The 24,545-nt window shown below is 36.1% G+C and overlaps 1 protein-coding gene across 28 annotated transcripts in view; it reads left to right on the top strand.

Annotated features, from left to right (window-relative positions):
- The window catches only part of ANK2 (ankyrin 2), a 601,138-nt gene that overhangs the window by 437,381 nt on the left and 139,212 nt on the right, over positions 1-24,545 (top strand). For all 28 annotated transcript variants that reach the window (XM_074341892.1, XM_074341900.1, XM_074341899.1 and 25 more), the window contains one exon: positions 24,004-24,102. In XM_074341892.1, the coding sequence (XP_074197993.1) occupies positions 24,004-24,102 (99 nt within the window). The remainder of the gene's footprint in view (positions 1-24,003; positions 24,103-24,545) is intronic.

Genomic DNA, 24,545 nt, shown 5'->3' with positions numbered 1-24,545 from the left:
GGTAAGTGAGTCCAAATAAAATATTCTGATTTGGTATTCTTGATCCTATATTTTACTGAAAATTTACTTCTATTTTCATTGAATCCTTTTGCCTACTTTATGTTCACCACTCTTTGTTCTTTCAATCTTGGAGATTTCATTCCAGAAGAAGACTTTTCTATTTGTAACATGGACATGATCAGGCTATTATTTTATTAGCTTTCAGATATTTAGACCATGACCATTAATGCCAGTTACAAGGTTGCATGGCCACTGATTACACGTCCAGAATTTTAGGGGTGCATACACCTACTACATGCAATGATAAATGTCTTTTCAGGTGTAGTTTCCAGTAATTTTTTCTTCATTAGCTCTTGCTCATTGTCATGAAGAATTTGAATTGGACTGTGAAGAGGAAGAAAGCCTACACAGTTGGCCACCATGCCCATTACACTGAATTGCTTCCGTATGGCCATCAAGCCATCCTTGGCTCTTAAAGTAGAAACTCATAGTGGAACATCCCGTTCTGTCACACACACACACACACACACACACACACACACACACACACAGACACACACAGACACACACAGTATGAAGTGGGATCTCTCATCACAGATTCCAAAATAAGGTTTTGTTTTCAGCTTCCCTCCCACAAATGTATAAATATGGTTCTTTCTTAATCGGTCTGTTGGTTTTTTGGAAAATTACTGTTGTAATATAAATTTTCTGAAGTTAAGATGATGGCATGTACTTGCATTTGACCAGGAATAAGAAAGAAATCAGGACATTTTTGTTGTCTTTTTGACTCTGAAAATCAGTTCATTGGGTGATTCCAAGTTTGCAAAAGCATCTGTGTTCCTTGATATTCCAAGTTAAACAAAGGAAATATGCTTTCTTCACTCTCCAGTATGCTTGGAGAAATGATGAGAATTGATGTCTTTAAAAATTTGCATTGGATAGAACTATTTTCTCAGATCCCAGTAGAAAAATAACATTAAAATTACAAGTCTGCTAAATACACATACACATATTTGAAAAGACATGATACTATTTTCATTTGTAATAAGATAAAGCAATTTTTCAATTTTGAAATAAAATTAATACACATATTTTGTCTTTATGCTCATTTATCTGGGTACAAGTGGGATGGAAAGTGAATACTAGTTGTCATTTTGTCCTGAAACCTGAATGAATTAAGGCCTAAACATCATAAAATCTAAATCTTTGGTAAATGTTCCATTTATTTATTCCTTCACAAGCCTATCTAAGTCCAATATTATTGCATTTTAAAGGAACTAAATTTGTAGTGAGGTAAGACTTGTAGGGAGAAGAGTAAAATGGCAAAGATAGCTCCAAATTTCTCTTAATAATATAGAGCTCAAATTTCATACAGGAGACCCTTCTTTTTCTCTCCTTCCAAGTTAATATGAAGGATAAGCTACTCTGGCAGTAAATATATAAATAGAAAAAATGCTCAATATTGCTAATTATCAGAGAAGTGCAAATCAAAACTGCAATGAAATATCACCTCACACCAGTCAGAATGGCCATTATTAAAAAGCCCACAAATGATAAATGCTAGAGAGGGTGTGAAGAAAAGGGAACCCTCCTACCCTGTTGGTGGAAATGTAGTTTGGTGCAGCCATTATGGAAAACAGGTTGAAGATTCTTTAAAAATCTAAAAGTAGACTTATTGTATAATCCAGCAATCCCATTCCTGGGCATATATCTGAAGGAAACTCTATTTTGAAAAAATACATGCACCTCAGTGTTCATAGCAGCACTATTTACAATAGCCAAGACATGGAAGCAACCTAAATGTCCTCTGACAGATGATTGGATAAAGAGGATGTGTGTGTACACACACAGACGCGCGCGCACACACACACACACAAAATGGAATACCCCTCACCCATAAAAAAGAATGAAATGATACCATTTGCAGCAACATGGATAGACTTAGAGGTTATCATACTAAGTGCAGTAGGCCAGAAATACAGGGAAAAATGCCATATGGTATCACTTGTATATGAAATCTAAAAACAACAACAACAAAAATGACACAAACTTATTTAAAAACAGAAATAGACTTACATAGAAAAAAAACTTATGGTTACCAGGGATGGAAAGGGGTGGGGAAGGATAAAATGGGAGTTCAGGATTCACAGATACTAACTACTATATATAAAATAAGCAACGAGATCTTACTGTACAGCACAGGGAACTATATTCAATATCTTGTAATAGCATATAATGAAAAAGAATAGGAAAAGGAATATATGTGTATATAACTGAATCACTATGCTGTACACCAGAAACTAACACAACATTGTAAATTGACTATGCTTTAATTAAAAATAATTATCAGTGAAAAACAAACAAAAAAGTTAAGTAAAATAAAATAGAGCTGTAGCAGTCTGCCTCTTACTTCAGATCTCACAGCTGAATGTGTCTGTTCCACAACAACTAAGATGCTAAGTGGAACCATCAGGAAGACCTCAAAGCAATGATCCTTCAAGGCAAGGATCGCAGAAAAAAACAAATTGTAAAAATGTGATAAAACTTACCAATAGAAAATTGTTGGAAGTAATCATTCAACCCCTTCCTCCTTCCCTCACTCACTCAGCAGGTATTTGGGGATTTAAGGTGTGCTGTCTAATGCTTGCCAGAGATACAGTGATGCAGTGGGGGTGGAGGTGGTGGAGTCTGAGGAAGTGATGTCTAAGTGGCTCTCTTTTTTTATACTCATAGATTATTTTATTTTTTTAGTTTACTTTTCCCCCCGATTTATTGAGGTTTAATTGACAAATAAACTGTGAGATATATGAAGTGTGTCGTGAAACAAGTCAGGCCAGTGTTGTGGGCGATAAAAGAATTTACCAAAGACAAAGAATGAGAACAGGAAGGGGGTTTAGTAGTTACGCTGTCACAGATAACAGTGGACCACAGAGACAGAGGTGCCTGTGCGAGCACCGAGGGCCGGTTGTTTGGGTCTTTTATAAGGTCAGGTCACAAGGTGCCTGATTGGCTCATGCACAAGTCTCTGATTGGTTGTAGGTGAGGTTAAGAAGTTTAGGGTTTGTGAAGGGTGATGGGGTTTATGACTCTGATAAGGTGAGCTGAAACAAACCAGCCTGAGCTATTGTGAGATTAGGCATTACCTAGGGCTATTAGTTTGTTAGGGCAAACATGCCCAGGGAAGAATGTATTTTACCTGTTTAGGAATCTCAGGCAGACATCTGAGGTCCCAGGAATGGGAGTCTTTGGACTTTGAAGGACTCAAGTTGGCCCCACAAAGTGTACAACGTGATGATGTGATATACATGTACTTTGTGAAAGGATTCTCCTCCACCAAGTTGATGAACACATCCATCACCTCTCATATTTCTTTTACTTCCCCTTCCTTCCTTCCATCCTTCCTTCTGTTCTTCCTTCCTTCTTTCCTTCCTTCCTTCTTTTCTTTCTTTCTTTTTCTTTTTTTGGGGGGGAGAACATGTAAGTTCTATTCTCTTAGGAAATTTCAGTTTTATATGTTACCAGCTATAGTAACCATGTTATACATTAGATCCTCAGACCTTATTCATCTCACAGGTGAAAGTTCATATACTTTTACCAACCTCTATTTCTGCCCCAGGTCCTGGCAACTACTTTCCTATGCTCTGTTCCTATGAGTTTGGTTTTTTTTCCCCCTAGATTCCACATGTAAGTGATACCACGTAGTACTTGTCTTTCTCTGTCTGACTTGTTTCACTTAGCATAATGCCCTCCAGGGAACTGTTCTCTTAAAGAAGGGAATTGATATGAAACTTAGATGTAAGAGGAGATAAAGTGTGCTGTGGGAAAATGAAAGAGTACATTCAAGAGCCTAAAAGAAATCTGGGAGCTGAAACATTTAGGGGAAATATGGTATGTATGAGGCTTCAGAGAGAAAGTCAGATCTTTTGGGACCTTGTAAGCCATACGAAGGATTTTGTTTTAAGGTGTTTATCCTAAGCCCAGTATGAGGTGGAAGTGGGAGGTAGAACAAGATAAGCTTTAGATTTTGAAAAGGTCACCTGGTGCAGTTTGGAGAACAACTTGAAGGAGGCCAGGGCAGATGCAAAGCTATTTGGAGACTATTATAGAGGTTGACTCTAGACAATAGGGGATACTAGCTTAGAATGGAGTGCTGGTGGTTTGGGTGATGGAGAAAGGGGACTGCATTGAAAAAGATGTAAGACCTATTTCAGAGCACTTGGTGATGATGGCATATGGAAGGTGAGGAAGAGGATGGTGACAAGGATGACTTCTGGATTTCTCCCTTACTTATCAGTGGACATGGTGATGAAGTCCACTGATACAGAGAATACTAGATAAGGACAGGGTTTTATTTTTGTTTTGGGTTTGATGGGAAGGAGGTTAGAGAACACAAGCTGCATTATATATACATCCAAGAGGAGATTTTAACGGGAAGTTTGAGCTACAGGTCTGGAGCTTAAAGGAGAATTCTGCAATGAAATGAAGACATTTATGGGTCATCTGACGGAAGTGGTTATTGAAGTAATGGACTTAAAAGAGACTGCTAAAGCAGTGAAGCCAGGGAAAGGTGAAAGAGGGTCTAGGTTTTAGGGAAATTTTTCATATTGAAGGAAATGAGATGATGAAGCAAATTTTGGACATATAGCCAAAAAATTGAAAAAGTTCTAGTAATTGTCCAGAGGACTCTGAGTCTTTAACGTAAAATGTGTGAAAAATAGCAGGCTTCGAAAAATTAGAATGAGAACCAACCAAGGCCAGTGTAATAAGCATTTGATTTTAACTTGACAGGCTTCAGCGTAGCAGTAGTTAAGATCAACAACTTGGAGTCAGATAATCTGGAATCCTGAATCCTGCTCCAACACCCACCCACTAACCTTCTGCTTTTGGACAAGTTACTTATCATATCTATGCCTGGATTTACTTACCTGTAAAACAGGGGTCTTTCTAGTACATAAAGTTTAGGGTTATTTTGACGCTCAAAGGAACTAGCACCATCCATGGCATGTAGTAAGCACTCTCTGTTAGATACCGTTGTTATTTTTATTGTTTTTGGTGTTAGGGTCATGGGCATGGGAAGGCTGTTTCACTATGTGGGAAGCAGTGGTTCAGTTGTTACTGACTCATTAGGTCCTGAATGACTTTCCCTTTGTTTATTAGATATATCAATTCTTAAGAATAAGAGCATAGGGCAGTCTAGGTTTGCATTCACAAGTCAAGCACAGCAGAAAGGAGGGGAGACCAGTGTGAACTAATAGAAACCTGGGAACTTAACTGATAAAAAAGAGAAGCCCAGAGACAATAAAAAATATCCAGCTATATCAGATTTACAGCTTCTACTAGCATGCCTCTTTCAACTGGTCTGAGCAAAAAAGGATTCTTGTTTCAATGTGCACACCATGTATTGCAGCTAATGACAAAAATTCTACCAGTCATGGATTTGTTCATTGTTCTCGTTTATAACTAACATTTGATGATTGCACCGGCTGCAAAGACTAGAGGTAGCCCTTCTTTTCCTTCTTTATTCTAATGCCATTGATCAGCAATCAAACAGCTTTGCATTTTGGAACTAGGTTCCACATACTACATCTTACATAGATACTTTGATGTTCTTTCTGTTTTCTGAAGATATTTGAAAAGTTTTTGACCTTCTAAATTAGCATTGTGCTTTGTGCTTTAACAAAAATTGTAGAGGCAGTAGGAAGGGGGACAGTATTCTATTTTGAGGATGTCTCCCATGGATGAACTACTAAGTAGTTGGCCTTATTTGGGGAGTATGAGTTCCTTGCATTCTCCCCATATTATGCCCCTCACTAAATTATTGTAGTTTAGAACTGGAAGGGAGTATTAAAGACATTGTATCTATAGCAGTTATTATATGAATTTGAAGTCAACACAGTCAGGTGTCTTACCCAGAGTTGTATTGGTGACCCTAGTCTTTTGATATCTGGTTAAAAAGTTACATATAATTTGAGTATCTATTTGTCTATCTGTCTGTCTGTCTATCTACCTTTCTATCTATCTATCATCAGTCTTAACTTCACAAATAACACGTGAATTTATACTTAAACAATCAAAACAGTGCAAAAATATATGTCACAAAAAGCATAATTCCCCTTTCCCATCTACCATGCCCTTCCTCAGAAGTAATTATTTTTCTAGTTTCTTTCTATGCAGTTAAACTCCCTTTATGTCACATTATGACGCTTCATGAGCAATTACACTTTTATTGTTCTTTGATGGAATTTTTCAGGTGTGCATGTCTAAAAATCTGAAAAGCATAGGAGATTTATTGAGAATATTTTATTATTCTTTGCTGCATTATTTGCACAGAGATCAGGCATTGCTTTCTTCATTTTATAGAGAGGAAACTAAGAGTTTAGATAACACTCATGGTCCCAGGTGATTTTTTAGTACTCCAAACATTGATTAATTACAAAACCATAGAAAGATGAACATTAGCATCTACGTTATGTTTTAATTTTTTTTAACTTGATATTTGGTGCAATTCCTCATAATTCTTTTTCAAGTCCTATTTTAACCAATATCTTAAGTATGCATTTCCTTAATTGCAGTGCTTAATAATTTATTGAATATTTTACTATAAATTTGGATACAAATATATTACACTGTTAACTATAGCTAACTGTTGATGTGTTGTAACTGAAATCTTCTGATTATTTCTACTCTGTTGAATGCATGAAAGAGAATACATGTTTTTAAGGCATTAAAATTGCCAGTGATCCCTTTTGACATAGCATAGGTAGGCAGCATACCGAAGTGGATAGGAATACAAATTCTGAAGCTAGATTATCAAACTCTTCTACTTTCTACTCATGTAACAATGCTTCAGTGTCTTCTTCATAGAAGTTGTTGTGAAAATTAAATTGTTTTATTCACGTACAGCATGTAGAACAACACTGGCACGAGAGCTGAATGACTGGTAGCTGTCATTGTCGCCAGATTCAGTGATGGGGCATTTGTGTAAGGACAGCCGTTCTGCAAGCCCATGGCTGTCTGTTCTTAGCATGGTGAAGAATGCAACTGCCAGTTCATTGATGTAGGTTTTGCTACTAAAAGTGAAATCTATAGTTCAAATGACTGGCTTTTCCCACATGCTCTTTGAAACACTGTCAATTTGGGTGCATGAGGTTGCATTATCCTAAGCGCAGATATGATAGTCATTCACTAGTTTAAGCAATTCAGTGATCAGGACTTTTAGTGTACAAACATCAATCACTTAGAGACACTTGCAGCTTCATAAAAGCTTCATTAAAGAATAAGAATTCTCAACTTAGGTATTCTGGATGGTGAAAATTAAAGTACAACTAACTAAATGTGGTCATAACCAATTATTATTTTTAAAAATCACTTTCAGAGGTGAATTCCAAATGTGGAAAATTGTAAATAGAACACATAAACCTAAAAAGTATTGTTTACATTTGCTTATGGTACAATAATAAAAAGATTTTTGAAGCATTTAAAATATAGCAGTAGTATACTGTAGTTAGAACAAGTAACAGTGAGGCTAGTTACAAGTGGAAGGTGTAGAGAAACAACTTTAAATAGTTTAAAAAAATATCTAATGTGTTTGATCGATATGGGTTGATTTTCATTAAATGTAAAGTTCTATACCACACCTATTATTTGGGCAGATACCACTTTTCAGGATGAATTGGTGATATATTATGGGTCATTTTAGCCCTCCACTACACATGTTTTTGTATCTAAGATTTTAATATTATTTAAAATGATGTGTTAAATATGTATATAAATTAATAATTTTAATTTTAATAACTTAAAAAATTACCCAACTAGTAATATCAGGCTGCTCTTGGAGGAAATATACCAAAAGCCACTGCAAAAATCAGTCTAAATGGTAAAGTATTAAAAGTATCCTCATTAAAGCCAGTAACAAGAAAAAACTCTTGTCAGTGATGCTATTCAGCATTGCATTCAAGCCCTAGCCAATGCAATGAAATAAGAATATGAATGGGGGGAAAAAAGACAAAAATGTGGTTTTATAGAAGATATAATTATTTAGGCAATCCAAAACTAATCAATTGTTAAAATATGTTTACATTCACTAATTTATTAAGTACTTACTGTCTGCATAATTTTGTCCCATGCCTCACAGAAATGTCCTTTCATGGTATTCAGCTAAGATAGTCTTCAGTATGAAAGCTGAAATGAATTATTCTCTTAAATAATTAAAAAGTTAAATATGGAAGCAAAGTAGTAAGTTTCATATCTAAAAATGGTAGCTTAGGTCTTTAAATATTCAATATGAAATTAGATTTGTGAAGCACAGTCTAAAGCTTCATCAGAGTGTGCTCATGTAACTGACTTCAACCAGATTTTTTGTTCTTTTCAAATCATTGGGAAGTTTTTTGTTTAATGGTTTTAAAAGATCACAAAGTCAAATCATTGTGAAAGTATACATCTTTTCCTTTACAACCAGCAGCCCTTTAAAATTTTCAATTTTCAGAAATTGAAACACATGTGAACCAAAAATGGCATCAAAAGACATTTATTAACTATCTGATTGTATAAGAGATTCTCACACATGCTTGTCTGAACACACTTGGTACAATGTTTTAAACTGTAACCCTTAGACAACTTTAGGTTTAAATGACATATTGGCTTGAAGACAGGAATAGCAGGAAACATAAGCAGTAGAATAAAACCTTGACATTAAAATGCAAAACAGTAATGATGTATCTTTTCAGGAGAGCATGATAAGGATGTCACTAGGTGGACACAAACACAGAAACAGGGCACATTCACTCTACTTCTGAATAAGAGAAAAAGGGCAATGAAATATGTTACTTAATCCAGGAAGTCTACGTGCAGAGATGTAGACTTTGAGAGATGCCATAGTCTAGTCCTGACAAATCTTTATTCTGTCACTTACTGTTTGTGTGACCTTGGGCTTGTTACTTAACCTCTCAGTGACTCCAGTTTCCCAACTTTAAAATAGGGATAATAATATTTACTACACAGAGTCAATATAAAGATGAGGTGGTTTAGAACCCTGTGAAGTGCTTAGAACAGTGCCTGGTACACAATAAATGCAATGTAAATGTTAGCTATTACCCTAATTATTAGGTATAATGGTATTACCTACTTAAGTTATGGAATAAGCAATAAATATTCTGGAGATCAATTGAGGGCAATATCTGTTATTTTGACTGACTGTCCATTGGAGCTGTGAGATCATTATCATCTGGAGGAGAGGTAGAGAAAAGATTGTGCAGCATTTCATCTTTAGTGATTAGCAATATATAATTTTTCCTTAGTGTGATACAGGTTCAGAGCAAAGAGCATGAAGCTGAATAATTAAAAAAAAGCACTTGCTACAAACAAGAAAGAAAAATGATTATATTTATTGAACACATACCATGTGCCACGTACTGTTGTTGCCGTTGGCGATGCAATGAAACACTTTCTGTTTTATTCACTTTTTGGTAGTTAAAACAACCAAACTAAAAATATCACTTTTCTTTTGTGTTATCTTAAATAATTAATTTTCTCTTTTCTGTTTTTTTAACACAATTTACATTTCTCATCCCAGTATTTATTTAACAAATTTTCTTAAATATGATTTAATAAAAGAGTAAATGCTTCTTTTTAATTTCTTACACATGAAAAACACATTTTGAAGGCTGAAGATAAAAAATTGCTTGCTTAGAAAAGTCCTTGTTTTCTCGCTTTCAACTGTTCAAACTACTCTCTGCATCTTCTTGGTATATTTCAAGTCCCAGCCTCTTAATACATTACTGTATATAAGGAAAAAGCAATTTTTGGCAGAATGATTTTATTACTAGTATTTGCCATAATCTTTCAATTTACTGAGAAAATCATTTAAAGCAGTATAAATTTTCACAAACCATTTTACCAATTTTTTTTGGTCACCTTCTGATTTTGTAATTAGATACTGTTTGAGGCCACCCTACAGGATGCTATGAGCAATCTCACACAATACAAGCTTTCTCAAGGGGTGTAGTTTATAGCGTTAGGAAAGGAAAACACTCTATTGACAAATCAAATTCTAATGTTAGACCTTTAAAGGTACTTACATCTAAACAACCTGATTGTGCACTTACATGATTTAGTAAAAATTCACTTGCCACAACCAAAAGAAAGATAAGAATTCTTTGATGATGCCTTATGAACACAAACTAGTTTTCCCTTTTGCAATTAGTCTGTTAAAAGATTGCCATTTGAAAGCATAATAATAATTATCTCAGCATCCATGACAATTGTTGGGCAGGCATGCTCCAGAAAGCACATCTAACAGACCAGCCTGGTGTTTGTTTCTGGGTGCATTTTGAAGCCACTGCATTCAGGCAGGACTATCAGAATATATTTTTGTTTAAAATCTGATTTTTAATGGAAGAATAAGAGGTGGATGGGGCATACATACAGCCTCTTATGGATGAGCTTTGAAGGGTTACATCTTCCCTCAAAATCGTTTGGGTACAAATTATAGCTTTTCTAGTTTGAGATCAAGAACTCTATGCACCCAGATTTTTAAGCAGATCTAATAACATTTTTTGAAGGAAAGTGCTGCTGTAGGTACCTCTAGGTTGGAGTAGGGCAGACTCTGTCTCTGTAAGGATGTGTCACACTCGCAGTTTCAGAAATAGCATGAATCAACCTTGTCACCTCAGATGCTAATCAGAGTTTATTTTCCTGGATGAGAACTCGCTCTCCATTCAGTGCCAATTCTTCCCCTGACATATATATGCACCTGAGACAGCTCTTCCAAAGAGCAGCCTCAGGCATGTTTAGACAACCAACTTCTGTGTCTTCTCTGTCTCTTGTATGAACTCAAGATTCTAGACGGCAATCAGCAAGTTTTCTTTTCCCAGAAATGACAATTCCCACCATCTATCACATTTCCCTTATTTCTGTGGCTGCCAAATCCAAGTGTTCTTATTGCACCAGTTCATTTTGGTCCTGCTTATCCCCCCACTGGATTTCTGCAACCAGAGTTTGTTCATAGAAGCCTTGATAGCCTTCTCTTGACTACAGATTATGTATTTTAACGATGTGTGTACCTAAAGTATTTTAAGTAACCTAAAGTTCTTTGTGAATGTGAATATGTTTGGAATTACCAATTAGAAGTAATACTCCAAAGTACACTGAGTCTGGGAACAGGACCGAATGGTTTCATGTGTTGTCTACATGAGTTTTTGGATCATTACATTGATGTTAGTCATTCGTTGAGGTTATCTTCGGCAACTTGTGAACTCAGATGTGTTAAGCAGCTGTTAAATATTGAGTATATCACTTGGGGCTGGTTATTTTAATGAATCTATTTCCTTTCTTGGTCTCAACACTGCCTGAGAGCACTGTCTGCTCTAACTCCCTAGCAGCTTTTAAAAGAGCTCAGATAAGGGTGAAGCAGCACAGACAAAAAACCCACACTTAGTAGGGGAAGAGGCCTATAGTAAGGCTTTTATTGCCCTTAAACTACTCTGTTGCTCAAATATTAATGGACCTGTTTATGTCCCCATGTCTTGTTCTAATTTCTATTGGTGTAATATGATAGGAAATGAGATGTTGGTTATATCCCGAATTGTTAATATCACACAAAAGGTAAGAATGGCAATGAAGTCTGACTAGTGTTGAGTGACTGAGAAAACTTACAGCAAATATTTTGGAGTCAAAAGACTAAGAAAGAATGTTTGAATCCCAACGGAGTCTGTCACTGTGTCTGTGTCTGCGTGCCCTCAACTGTGTTTTAATTTTTAAATTAGCATGCAAAGTACTCTAACATTAAATGGCAAAAAAATAATTAGCATTGCTGAAGGAAGCAATGTCATTTCATTAAATATTTAAACTTTTTGGATGCGTGTCTCAGGCAATAAAAACTGCTATTTGATCACCTTCTATATTTATTAACAAAGCTAAGTCTACTAGTTGCAGCTGTTGACAGGATTATAAGAAATGTGGCTTTATATACATTGGTCCAAATGAACCATATAGTGTTTTGATATTAGATGTATTTTTGAAAACTTGGAGCAGCATTTTAGTTTCTCAAAGGCTAGTCGGGTAGAAATAAGAAAACTATTTGGTAAACATTAATTTAATTTTTTTTGTATAATGTGTGAGAGAAGTAAAAGAACTATAGATTATTTTGAGTATTTTAATCTAGTGAGTCAAAATTCTTTGATCCTTGTTAGATTTAATCAACCTCAAAATAATAAAACAGTAACCAATTAAATTAGTACTGTAGCTGAATTCAAAATAATTACTTCAGGTTTATAGATTTTATTCTGCTGGGGAAAATAAAAGCACCATACAGTGATTGTTATTGACTTAATTTTCTCAATAGTATGAACTTATACAGAGTAGTCAATATTTTTGCTTTTGGAGGTGACATTTCCTCTTGCTTCTAAGCTTCTGGGTCATTTATGAGGTTGCTCAAAAATACACATTTTAAAAGCATTTGCTACATATACCAAGTAAATTGTAATACATACTAAAGAGCTGATCCTAGTAATCTATGTTGTTCAGCAATTTGAACATCTAGAAAAAACTTATTTAAAGAAAATGTACCCGAGAATTAATTTCCACTTAATTTCAATATTCAAATATTAATTAGATTTATGTTAAAGTTTCATCTCTGTACTGAGGCATTTTTATTACTTCTATAGAGATTAGTCAGGGCAAAACATCTGCAAATTTAATTTTAGTTGTTACCATTAAAATTATTTATTACATATACAATATAAAGGCATTTATATAGATTATTATAAAATTTTATGTGATATAGTGAGGAAGCATTTAATCCAGGGTTAGATAAACTTGTCATTTCTATCAACAGCTTAAATAGAAGTTAGCATTATATGTGCAAAAATAATAATGGAAGAAAACCTATCACTGAATACTTTATTTTGTATTTGTCACTCACACAGAACAGAAGTATTTTAAAATCTTATCACTTGGAGGAGCAAATGTATTTCCTTACTCAAAATGATCCATTTGCTTTTTTATAGTTTAACCTCATTCTTAAAAGTCTATTTATATTTTTATTTTTCCAAGTTTATCAAGAAATAATTGGCATATGTGACCATGTAAGTTTAAGTTGTATAGTATGATGGTTTGATTTACATATATTGTGAAATGATTACCACATAGGTTCAGCTAACACTTATCTTCATATAGATATGATAAAAAGAAAAGAAAGAAAAAATTTTAAAAATTTTCTCCTTGTGATGAGAACTCATAGGATTTACTCTTAACAACTATCCTAGATACCATACAGAAGTGTTAGCTATAGTCTTCATGTTGTACATTACATCCCTATGAATACTTTTAGTTTTGTGAGACACTTTGTGATACTCCAGATTTCCTGGAAAATGCTTTTATTTTAAACTAATGGCAGTATAAGCTATATTTTAGTATAGATGTCAGTATCAACTTGGATGCCTTAAATTGCAAACAAGAAAAAACTTAATGCATATTTGGGCTCGATAAAAAATGGACTCTCTTAGCTTTCATGAATACAAAGTTCAAATATAAGGTAAGCTCTAGTACTATATGGGCTTTTTTTTTGTCCCCTCACTCTGCTTCTTATTCATAACCAAGGGCTCAGATTCTCTTTTTATCTTTGCTGTCATTTCTGCAAAGCCAGCTTTATTCTAGGCTGGCTTGCCTTGTGGACTTAAGATTAGAGCCAGACATTTTCTTGTTCAGAGTTAAAATAAGAGAACTTTGTCCCAGCTTTCCAAAAGAGAATCCTGAGGTTGACTGACTGGGACATCTCTTGCCTAAACTTGAACCAGTCATTGTATCCAAGAGAATGGAGTGTGTTGATTGGCTTAAGTCATCTGAGGCTCTTCCTCAGGCTAGAAGATGAGAGAAGTTCAGCTTCTTGGAATGACATATATTACATGAGGAAGGATAGATACTCTAGGGAAAAACCAGGATGCTTTCAAAAAAGAGAAAGGATCCTGAGTAGGCATCAACAAATACCTACTACTGTATCTTGGGCATTCCATTTTGAAAATTCATTTGCTTTCTTCATTTAAAAAATTTCATTTACTTTCTTTTAAAATTCATTTGCTTTACCTATGGTTATTTAAAAATTCATTTGACTTCTTATTTTTTGTTTACAAATCCAAGAACATAACCTATAAAATTATGCAGCCATAGTTTAACAGTTCATTTTTATAAAGTGAAACATGGAGATACATATTTTCAACATTATGGAGTCATGTGAGAATAAATAAAATACCACCAACCACTTCAGCTCCTTTGTAGAATGAACTAGTGATAAGTCACTGGTTAAATTTAAATTTTAAACTTGAATAAGGGAGAAAAGGTCAAATCTAAGTTATCTACAGTTGTCAGGAACTGAGAGTAAAGTTGTTATTCAGAAGCTGCTTACTGGGTGCTCACTATGTACTCAGCAGAGTTCTCACTGCTTTGGAGGATTCTAAACAAGTGCCAGGCAGGAAGCTGCTTTTAAAAAATGGACAGGCTGCATGCAAAGTCAAAACAAGCACACAAGAAACAAAGGCAAACAGCAGAAGATGGTAGATGATTTGGTACTAAATTGTATGGAACAGACTAGATCTAGAGAGGAAGGTTGAAATTGCCTAAATTCTGTTAATGAAAAATTCATAGACAACCTGAGCCCAGCTTTGAAAAGGAGATAAGGTCTGCAGAGTAGAAATTGAAACAGAAGACTTTCTACAGGAAGATTAGTTACAAGAGTGGTAGGAGGTACAGTTGAGCTTGGTGAGTGTAGAAATATTGGCAAGACAAGCTGGTCTGGAAAAACATCAGAATTCACACTGAAGGTTTGTTCTTAATACGACAATGGGAAAAGGATCTAAAAGATCTTCATCTTTAGCCATGGTCTGTGAAAACCGATCATTAATCATGGTTGGTAAGATGACAATCAATGTAGGAAAGTAGTTTGCTGAAACAGCTTTTAGGAAGGTTAGTTCAGGTTGATGTATAGGGTGCACTGGAGCAAGTTCCGTGAAATACGTAAAATTATCCACATAAATTCTTGGTAATTTATCCATGAGGAGGTGAAAACGGTGATTATGGTAGACCCAATGGGGATGCATTTTCAGTGGTGTTTCTGATTGTTGACAATTGCCAGACATGACAAAACGTTGTCAGATTTACTGCTAAAACACATGACAGAATATTGTAGTAGAAAGAACATGAGCTCTAGAATTCGTTTATGTGTGGGTTCAAATTCAGTTCTGCATTGTAAGTGGGGTGGAACTTCAGGCATGCTTCTTAATCCCCGTGAATGTTAATTTCCTTGAGACATATAGGGATTTCTTACTTATTTCACTGGGCTGGTAGGGTTAAATAACAAATATAAAATGTGCAGCCTTCTCTCTCTTCTACCACTACCCTAAATTTCTTGACCACTGGAAATAAAAACTGGAAGACTTCTGGTGCCTAAGAGTGCACTTCGACAGTCTTCATCCAGCAAGGCCTGACATTTCCAATACTGTCATCTCAAGTGAATGGCTTAGGAGAAGGCTAAGTGTTAGATTACCAGAGAAAAGTGTGATTGTTCTCTGGGTCAGTTTGATCCCAGGTGAAGGGGACAGTTTGAGGGGAGTGGAAGGAGCTCTGAGTTTGGAGTCCTTCAGGGTTCAGACCCAGATCATACCGCTTGTCACTGTGCCCTTGGGTGAGTGACTATGAGCCATCATCTTAAATGGCCCTAATAGCATAGTGGTGGGGATAACACAAGAGGACATAGTAAACACCCCCATAAAATTTGACCTTCTTAGAAAGATTTAGTACATTAATCATTTAAATATCATCTAATAGTTTAGCTGTAAGCCTAGCTACAATCCTTTAAAGAGGACCTTTGGAGAGAAGATGGTTAAGATAATTTGTAACATCCTAACTCTAGGAAAGAATTGTCATATTCAGATTATCTGAGAAAATTTGTATGACAGTTTAATTAATAAAATGTTTTTTTAACTACTGAGCACGCGGACAAGCATATCTTTTGTTCTTTTGCCTAAGCATACCCCCAGAGTACACAAAGTAGTCCTTATTTTTGTGACTACAATTAGTACCCATTCGTTTTTTGCATCCTTTGCAGCTGCACATTTACGAGATATTTAGGGAAATAATTTGAATCATCCTGACTTTAAAACTGCATGATAATTTTGGGATGCTTCCCAACCTTATCTTTCATAATGCTAATTCAAAAGGAGACACTACATAGTATCTGGGATAGAAGCTTAATAGTAATTCCCAACCAGTGCTAACCGGTGTGTGACAGAGGCCTCCCGGCATGTTACAGCTACGGCTCCTGAAGAATTCTGCTCTGTGAAAACACCTAAATCTCGACACTGACCTTCTTGCGAAAGACAAGTTTTCATCAAAAGGCGAATGCTGCTTTCCCTAAGTGCAAACACAGAGCTATCTATAATCATGCTGTTTTCTTTTTTTAATTGCCATATATATATTTTATTCAACTATAGTCAGTTTACAGTGTTGTGTCAATTTCTGGTGTACAGCACAATGTTTCAGTCATACGTGAACATACATATATTCGTTTTCATGTTCTTTTTCACCACAATACTACAAGATATTGAATACTGTTCCCCGGGCTATATAGCATAAATTTGCGGTTCATCTTTATCAGTGGTGCGCCACAGCGTGGGCGCAGACCCCCGCCCCGCCTCCGCGGACAGCGTGCGCAGGCCTGTTGTGAATGCCCGCCCCCGCCCTGCCCCCGCCCTGCCCCCAGCGAAGGCGCCAGAACTCAGCTCGCTGCCTGTTCCAGAGGCGCGAGTCCAGGAAAGGTCCAGAGAGAGCAAATACATCTTCTCTGTCTGAGGTCGTAACCAATCTCAGTCCTGCCAGGTTTTGTGAGAATCCTACTGTATTTCGAAGCGAGAGACACTTTGCTAGAGTTCTGTAAGTGTTCCGTGGGGTTCAGTGGGTTTGTAGATGTAAGTCTTGGTGTATTTGTGGGAGAGGGTGAGCTGAGGCTCTACTCTGCCATCTTGGCTCCTCCCCTCCATGCCGTTTTCTGCTGTTGGAATTGGCTGAGTAATTTGTTGATGTGTTTTCCGGTAGATGTAGAGACTGTTTGTGATGTTCTTTTTAACTGGCAAATGGCATATGGAATGAAGGGTATTATAAATATTTAAAGCTGTAATTTTCAAACTCTGTTAGATACAGATTGCTCCATTTAAGCAAATGTACACAACCTCCCTACTTCACACATTACTTCTTACAAATGCAAAGACTCTATCTTTTCTAGTTGCAAAATACCGTAAAGGAAAGTAACACATGACTGCCATGTTAGGCTGCCTCGTCTTTGTGTTTTCCAACAGTGATAGCTCGCAAAACTCACCATTCTTGTAGAAGGATCCCTGATGTACCTCCTTGGAACACAACAGTTTACAAGCCATTGTCCTGGTAGTTAGGAAGTAAGGAAGACATTGCTGAACAGTCATAACTCACTTAACATCAAATAGAGTAGCCGTGCTTAATATTTTATTTTCAGAGTTTCTAGGGTAGATAGCATTTGAAGAGAGTTATATGACTAGAAAGTTTGAAGAAAAAAAAAAAAGAAAACACTGTCTAGGATCTGAATTTCTTTCCTAAAGAGAAAGGAAGCAGTACAGAGTAAGCGTGGTAAGAGGTGTAGTTCCCAAGGGAGGCCGTAGCCAGATCATATATGACCTTGTTAGATATTATATTAGTTACTGCCACACAACAAATTACCCCAAAACTTAGTGACTTAAAAATTGCGATAAACATATATTACTATCACAGTTTCTGTGGACCAGGAATTCAGCCCTGGCTTAGCTGTGAAATTATGAGGCTGTAGTGAAGATGTTTCCCAGAGCTGATGCCATCTGAAGGCTTTCCTAGAACTGGAGGATTCATTCATTCCCATGGTAGCTTTTTCACATAGTTGGCAGATTGGTGCTGGTGGTTGGTGGGAAGTCTCAGTTCCTTCTCATGTGAGTCTCTCCACAGGCCGGTTGAATGTCAGAATGACAAGGCAGCTCATTTCCTCCAGAACAGGTGATCCAAGAGAGACCGGTAGCAGGGCAGTGACTTTAACCCCTAGCCTCGGAAGCCACGCATCGTCAATTCCACCATAACTGATGCTTTGGAAGCGAATTACTAAGTTGGCCCACATTCAAGGGAAGGGAATTAACCTCCACCTTTTGAAGGGAGGAGTGTCAGAGAATTTACAGACACATTTTAAAACCACCACAGGCATAAAAAGAAACTTGGATCCTCTTCCACTTAATTGATTCATCCATTTAGCAAATATTTATTCAACACCTACTATGTGCTAAGCATTGCTATGGGCATTGAATAAGGCTTATCAGAGAGTGTGACACTTGTGTCAAGGCCTGAAAGATGAAAAGAAAAGGGTTAGAGTTTCCAAGCATCTTTGCCTCTACTTTACTTTCTGTCCACAGTAAATATGTCCATTTACTTCTTACTAAACTCCTGGTCTCTCCTTAACCTCTGTAGCTGGCGAGTCCACTTAACAGTTGACTCAGTCTCTGGGTTACAATTTCCTCGACTGTAAAATGATAAATCCCCTTTTAGCTGTAACATTTTCAGCTAGAAAAATAGGGCAATCTCTTTTAATCATTGAAATCTTCTTAATTTTAGCAGGATAGAACTGAAAGGAAGAACAAATAAAATAACAATGAGCTTTTACAAAGAAATTAATTAATACATCATTTGAAGTTTCCATAGTCTGTTTTTACTCTTTTAGCTCACACTTGATCTGTGAAATTATGTAAAGCATATCTTTAGCTGGGTGGTAATAGGTTATATATGAATTGCAGTTATCTATGTTAACACTCTGGTTAAGAGATCTTTGAATTCTTTTTTTAAAAAAATTTAGACCTGTAAGAGTTCTTTTCAAGATGCATTCTTGCATGAGCTTTTACTCATGTTTGGTAATTTTACTTCCAGTTCTTTTTTTTTCATCCACTAGGCTCAGTATTAGGCTTAGGGAGCAGAATTCCCCAAGTGAGATACATGCCTTTTGTAAATGCACTCCGACTTCTGCCCAAATACATTTTTTGAGAGACAGGGAGAATGAAACAAGAATAGGGAAGAAAAACAAAACAAAACAAAAAACGGCAAAGGACATTTCATTTTCTCTAGATTTACCATCTTGATTTCATTAAGGCTTCCTAATTCCTCTCAGGTCTGTTGGCTTGGGCCAGAGACACCTTTCTTCATGTTATTAATTGCTCACTCTTTAGTGCTCCGACAGCATTTTATTTACACTTCTCTTTTGGCAATTATGGTATGTCTTGTGCTGTAAATGTTTCTGTATATGTATACTCAGTGAATTCTGTTTCATTATTTGTTCTTGAAGGCAGGAACAATATTCCGTCCATATTTGTTACTCTCAAAACACCTAGTCCAGTGCCAAGATGAAAAATTTTAGAACAAATTTGGTGCTATTAAAAATACTTTTTAAAGCCCCCATCAAAAGAAAAACTATAAATGGTGACAGATGTTAACCAGACCTATTGTGGTGATCACTTCTCCATGTGCACAAACATCAAATCATCATGTTGTACACCTGAAACTAATATAATGCTATATGTCAGTTATATCTCACTTTTTTTTTTTTAAAAAGATTTTTTGAAATGAAAAATAACATGGACTCATGTTAAGGGTAAAGTAATTTTAAATGATTTATTATTTCAAGTCATCCAACTGATAAATTTTGATCTGTGTAATAAAAGAATAAGGCTCTATGTACTGACAAAATTAAGTCTGAAAAGTTAAGATTCTTTAAAAATTGGTAATAATGATAGTTTTTACAATTTTCAAAAATCATGACATTGATTTTAAATCATTCCTTACTTTTCATACTGACATTATTTGTCTCTGTATAGTTTATTTGAAGTAACATATAAATATCAATGGACTCTACTTGCATAAAAATGTCCCCCAAGCTGTAATAAGTCTACATTTGATAGGAAATTTATCAGCTCATGTTCATTCAATTTTCTCAGATTATCCAGTTACCAAAAAAAATTCTTTCCAATGGCTAAAGCCTGATTACTGGTTCATCATTAAATCACTAACGAAAATAGTAAAAACATTTTTGGTAATATTACAAGTGTTTGAGTTCTCTAAAGTATGATATAATTTCTGGGTTTGAAGAAAAAGTTTTACAACTTTAATAAATCAGAAATATTATCAATGACAAATAAATCATGCAGACTGAAACCATTTATAGTCTTTAACTGGAATATAAATACGTGAATACTAAATGACATTTTGAAATCTCAAAATCATATTAATGTTTCTAATCCTCACTTCTCATCTGAATTATTATAAAAACCTTTCTATTCTCCCAGACTGTACTCTGGCCATTTTCCAGTTCATCCTCCCCAGCTCTGGCAAATTAATTTCTTTAAAATGCAAATGTGACCATGTCATACCCCTGCTTAAAACCCTTTCGTGACTCCCAAGATTTCAGAATAAAATTCAGACTCCACTGCATGACAGGAGGGGGCTGATCACTGCCTGTCTCAGCCTCCTCCCTCAACTAGTCACACTGAATTATCAGAAGAGTGCTATATGTTCAGTGCTTTCTCTTCTCACAGGGTTTCCTCTGTTTGAAATACCTTTCTTGCTTCTGTGCCTAAATTCAGGGTTTTCATAATTCAGCTCAAACCAAGTCACTCCCAGTATCTTCCAAGTGTCAGAACCAGTGATTTCCTTCGGATGTCATTTTTTATCCAGCTGAGCTCTGTGTCCTTGTATGTTCTCCTTATAGCCAACACTTTTTTTTTTTAATTAAAGAAATTAACGTATGTGTTCACTGAATTGTAATACAGTAGTTTGCTTACTTGCCCATCTCAGCGTCTGGACTGTAAGCTCCTAAAAAAACAAGGAGCTTTCATCTCTGAATTACCAAAGTTGAACACAGTGCCGAGCAGTGAAGTGTCACCAAACACAGTTTTGGGGAACAAATATAAATGAATGGCAAATAATTAATAATTTGCCATGGAGAGGAATAACATTGAAAATATTTAATAACCAGTTGGTAGAGGCACCTATTGGTCGCAATGGAACTACTGTAACGACAAGTAATGCTGTACTTATTGGCACCCTCCAGGTATCAACCCAGGCTGCGAATCTCTTTGTTTTTTTCATACCAACAAGGAGAAAATATGTGTACTCTCATACCTACGTGCAACCAGACTATTTTAGGAAAACATGGAAACAATATATTGGAAAGCACCTCGAGGCATGGACACAGGGTCCCATAATCCTGTGTTGTTGATTTATGTGAGAAGATAAAAGCTTGCCTATGGAATTTGCAGTGGCGTCAAAGTGCTGCCAGCCCTGCCCCAGTTATCCAGAGGCATGCGTCACAGTCTCTGGTGGACTATTCTCTCCTGAAATAGCATAAGTTAAGGAAGGATAATTTCCCACGTCTTTAGGACCTGGAGTAAATCTTTATTGCCTTCTTACTTTATACGTTTGGTGACAGTAAATAGCTCCCCTTCCTCTAGCCAGGATATTATCTTAGCTCCAGTTGCCTTCATCTTTTAAATACGCTACTGGAAAGATTGCAAAAATGGATTCATCTCTTACTTCTCTCCTTGTCTCCCACCATCCCAAACCCAGGCGTCTGTGGTCACCAGAGTGAACTTTCTGAAATGGAAATGTGACCCCAGCCCCAAACCATTCAGTTCTTCTGCATCACCTATAACAAAGTCCTGAAAGTGATTTAAAAAATTGAGCTTTTTAAAAAAAATACGCATGTGCTTGGGCTTCATATGTGGAGAGTCCAATTCAGTAGAGGCTTGGTGGTGCTGTAACAAGTGATCACAAATGCAGTGGCTTGAAATAACACATATTTATTCTTTTATAATTTTTGAGGTCTGAAGTCTAAAATTAGATCCCCAGGGCTAAAACCAAGGTATTGGGACTGCTGGTTCCTGTTGGAGGCTCTGAGTGAGAAGCGATGTGGTGTCTCTCCTCTCCTCTCTGACCTTCTGCTTCCTTCTTATAAAACCTTTGTGATTACATCAGACCCACTTGGATAATCTCCCCATTAATTTAGTCACATCCGCAAAATTCCCTTTGTCATATGACGTTACATTTACAGGTCCCAGGGATTAGGATGTGGACATATTTGGGATCCATTGTTCAGACTACTGCAGGGTGTGCACACCAGCAGACCCTTGAAAAATGAACCCAAGGAGGAAGTCTGAGCAAGCGCTGGAACCACACTTGGGGCTCCATGTGTGGTGTGTGGTCTGGAAGCAGGGAAGCTGCAGGATCAAGACGGGCTTGTCCCTTGGCCCTCTGGATCCCCTCGCTGCTCAGAGAGAGGAGGTCCCTTTAAAGTTCAGGACCCAGGACAGGAGCCTAAGGATCACAAGTCTCCTCCCCCCTTTTCATCTGGCAACCCCGGCAACTTCCCTTTCTCCTGATTTATACACGAGATTCTGTCAGAGGAAAACACGTATGCAAATTGTTTTATTCTGTTCAAAGTTCTTTTTTTCTTTCTACATCCCTGCCTTTTACTTGTCGTGAAAGAGCTCCATTCCAACCCACACAATGTTTTTAACCATCCTCACTGGCTTTCCCTTCCTTTGAATCTCTAATTCCATCCTTCCGCCACCTCTTCAGTTCTTAAAATACACAAGATTTCACCTGTTTGCTGTGTTTTAAAAAATATGTCACCCAGCTAGCAAGTTATTCCTGAATCCTACAAAACTGTCAGTTCATGCCTCTTGTAATATTTCTTGCTTTAAAAATTTCCACCATCATTTGAAACCTACAGGTTTTCTTTTGTAATTAAATTTAAAATTACTTTTCTTGTTCTTCTTGTATCCTCCATACTTTACTGTGTCTTGACCATGTTGAATAATGTTTCCACACATATACAGAATTTTTTGAAAAAGCTATTTTGCTCTCCTTGTAAGTTTTTGAAAATCCCTGAAGTTTCATCTTTGTTTTTACTTCTTCTCATTCATGAGTGGAATTTTTAAAGGGAATCAACTGTGTTTAGGACTCTGACATAATTTTGAGAGAATTGTTGTGTTTTGAGAGTTTATGAATTATTTGATAAGTTTTCTTTTTTTAATAAAGTTTGGTAGATTTTTACCTTAATGAAATATTACATATTGCAGAGGACCTAATGAAAAGAAAATTTGCCAATTTAAACTTAGTTTCAAACTCATGTTATAAAAGTTCGGTGCTTTTTAAAAAAGAATCTATGACTACATAATGTTATCATGTGACCATAGTATATGCTCCACGAGGGCAGATGTCTGTCTTGTTTACAGTTGTCTCCAGTGATGGTCCAGCTGCCAGTGCTTGGATTTTTACTAAATAATTAAGTGAATATGAGAATTAATGACTGATAGAATTTCAGAATGGCTTTTAAAAAGAACAATGGAAAGATGTTCCGTGTAAATCATGCTACCTCAATCAGAGCGTTGAAATATAGATTTTAAAATTTTCAATCAGATTTGCAATCTCTCCCAGCCTATTCTGCTATGAGTAATAATTTATACCTTCAAGAGTATTAAACTGTGTATATTCAAGGTCATGGTCATCTGTTTAAATAGTTTATTAATTGATAAATACAGGAGATACTATACAAATATTTTATATAGATATTATATATAGTGAGAATTCTATTATTATAGAATTATATAGCTGTTAAGACACTAAATATGTGTTAGGTGTTGAGAAATGTGAATCTCTGGTACCGAAATGAAGACAGAAAATGAGGGAGATATTTCTTCCCTTTCTCCTCATTTTTTAAAAAATTGTGTGTAGGAATTGGTTAACTGTGATTTTGTCTAGTTTTATAGTGGCAAATACATGTATGACTTCTTCAGCGTGAAGATACATTTTTACCGTCTCAAAGTTCTGCTTCATAGTATTCTCTCTTCCCTTGTCTTGTATTGTTCCCTGGTTTAAACTTTGCAAATGATTGAAGATACCTGTCTTACTGTTTGTCCTCAGAATGGCTTCACTCCTTTATACATGGCTGCCCAAGAGAACCACATTGATGTTGTGAAATATTTGCTAGAAAATGGAGCTAATCAGAGCACTGCTACTGAGGTAAGACTGTCAACTCGAAAGACTTGAATTCTTTGATCTTAGTGTCCATATTCTTTGCATCCAGCTGCAAAGGGTCTCCCTGCCTTTTATCCTAGGAGTGTTTGTGTTACTATTGCAACCTACAACAGTGGCCATGAACGAATGACCCAGTGCACAGAGTTCAATGAGTTTATGCGTTGATTTGGGATTCATGTCAATTTATTCTTACACGAAATTGTGCTTCTATTAGTTTGCCCTTCTCTAGCTTTTAGGAACTTTATACTGTTCTAAAATTAGATTATAGTAAACTCTACCCATCCCTTTTTGTTAATATTTTATCTTTGTTAGGATCTAATACAATTCCTTAAAGGAACATTTTTAATGATTATCACTAATTCATGGTTATTTATGTTTGTACAATTTCATGAGGAATGTGTCACTAAAAAGCTGTTCATAACCACAAA

Source organism: Camelus bactrianus, chromosome 2, assembly GCF_048773025.1.
Source record: "Camelus bactrianus isolate YW-2024 breed Bactrian camel chromosome 2, ASM4877302v1, whole genome shotgun sequence".
NCBI lineage: Eukaryota > Metazoa > Chordata > Mammalia > Artiodactyla > Camelidae > Camelus > Camelus bactrianus.
The sequence above is the reverse complement of the archived record's forward strand: the minus strand, read 5'-3'. Positions and strand labels throughout refer to the sequence as shown.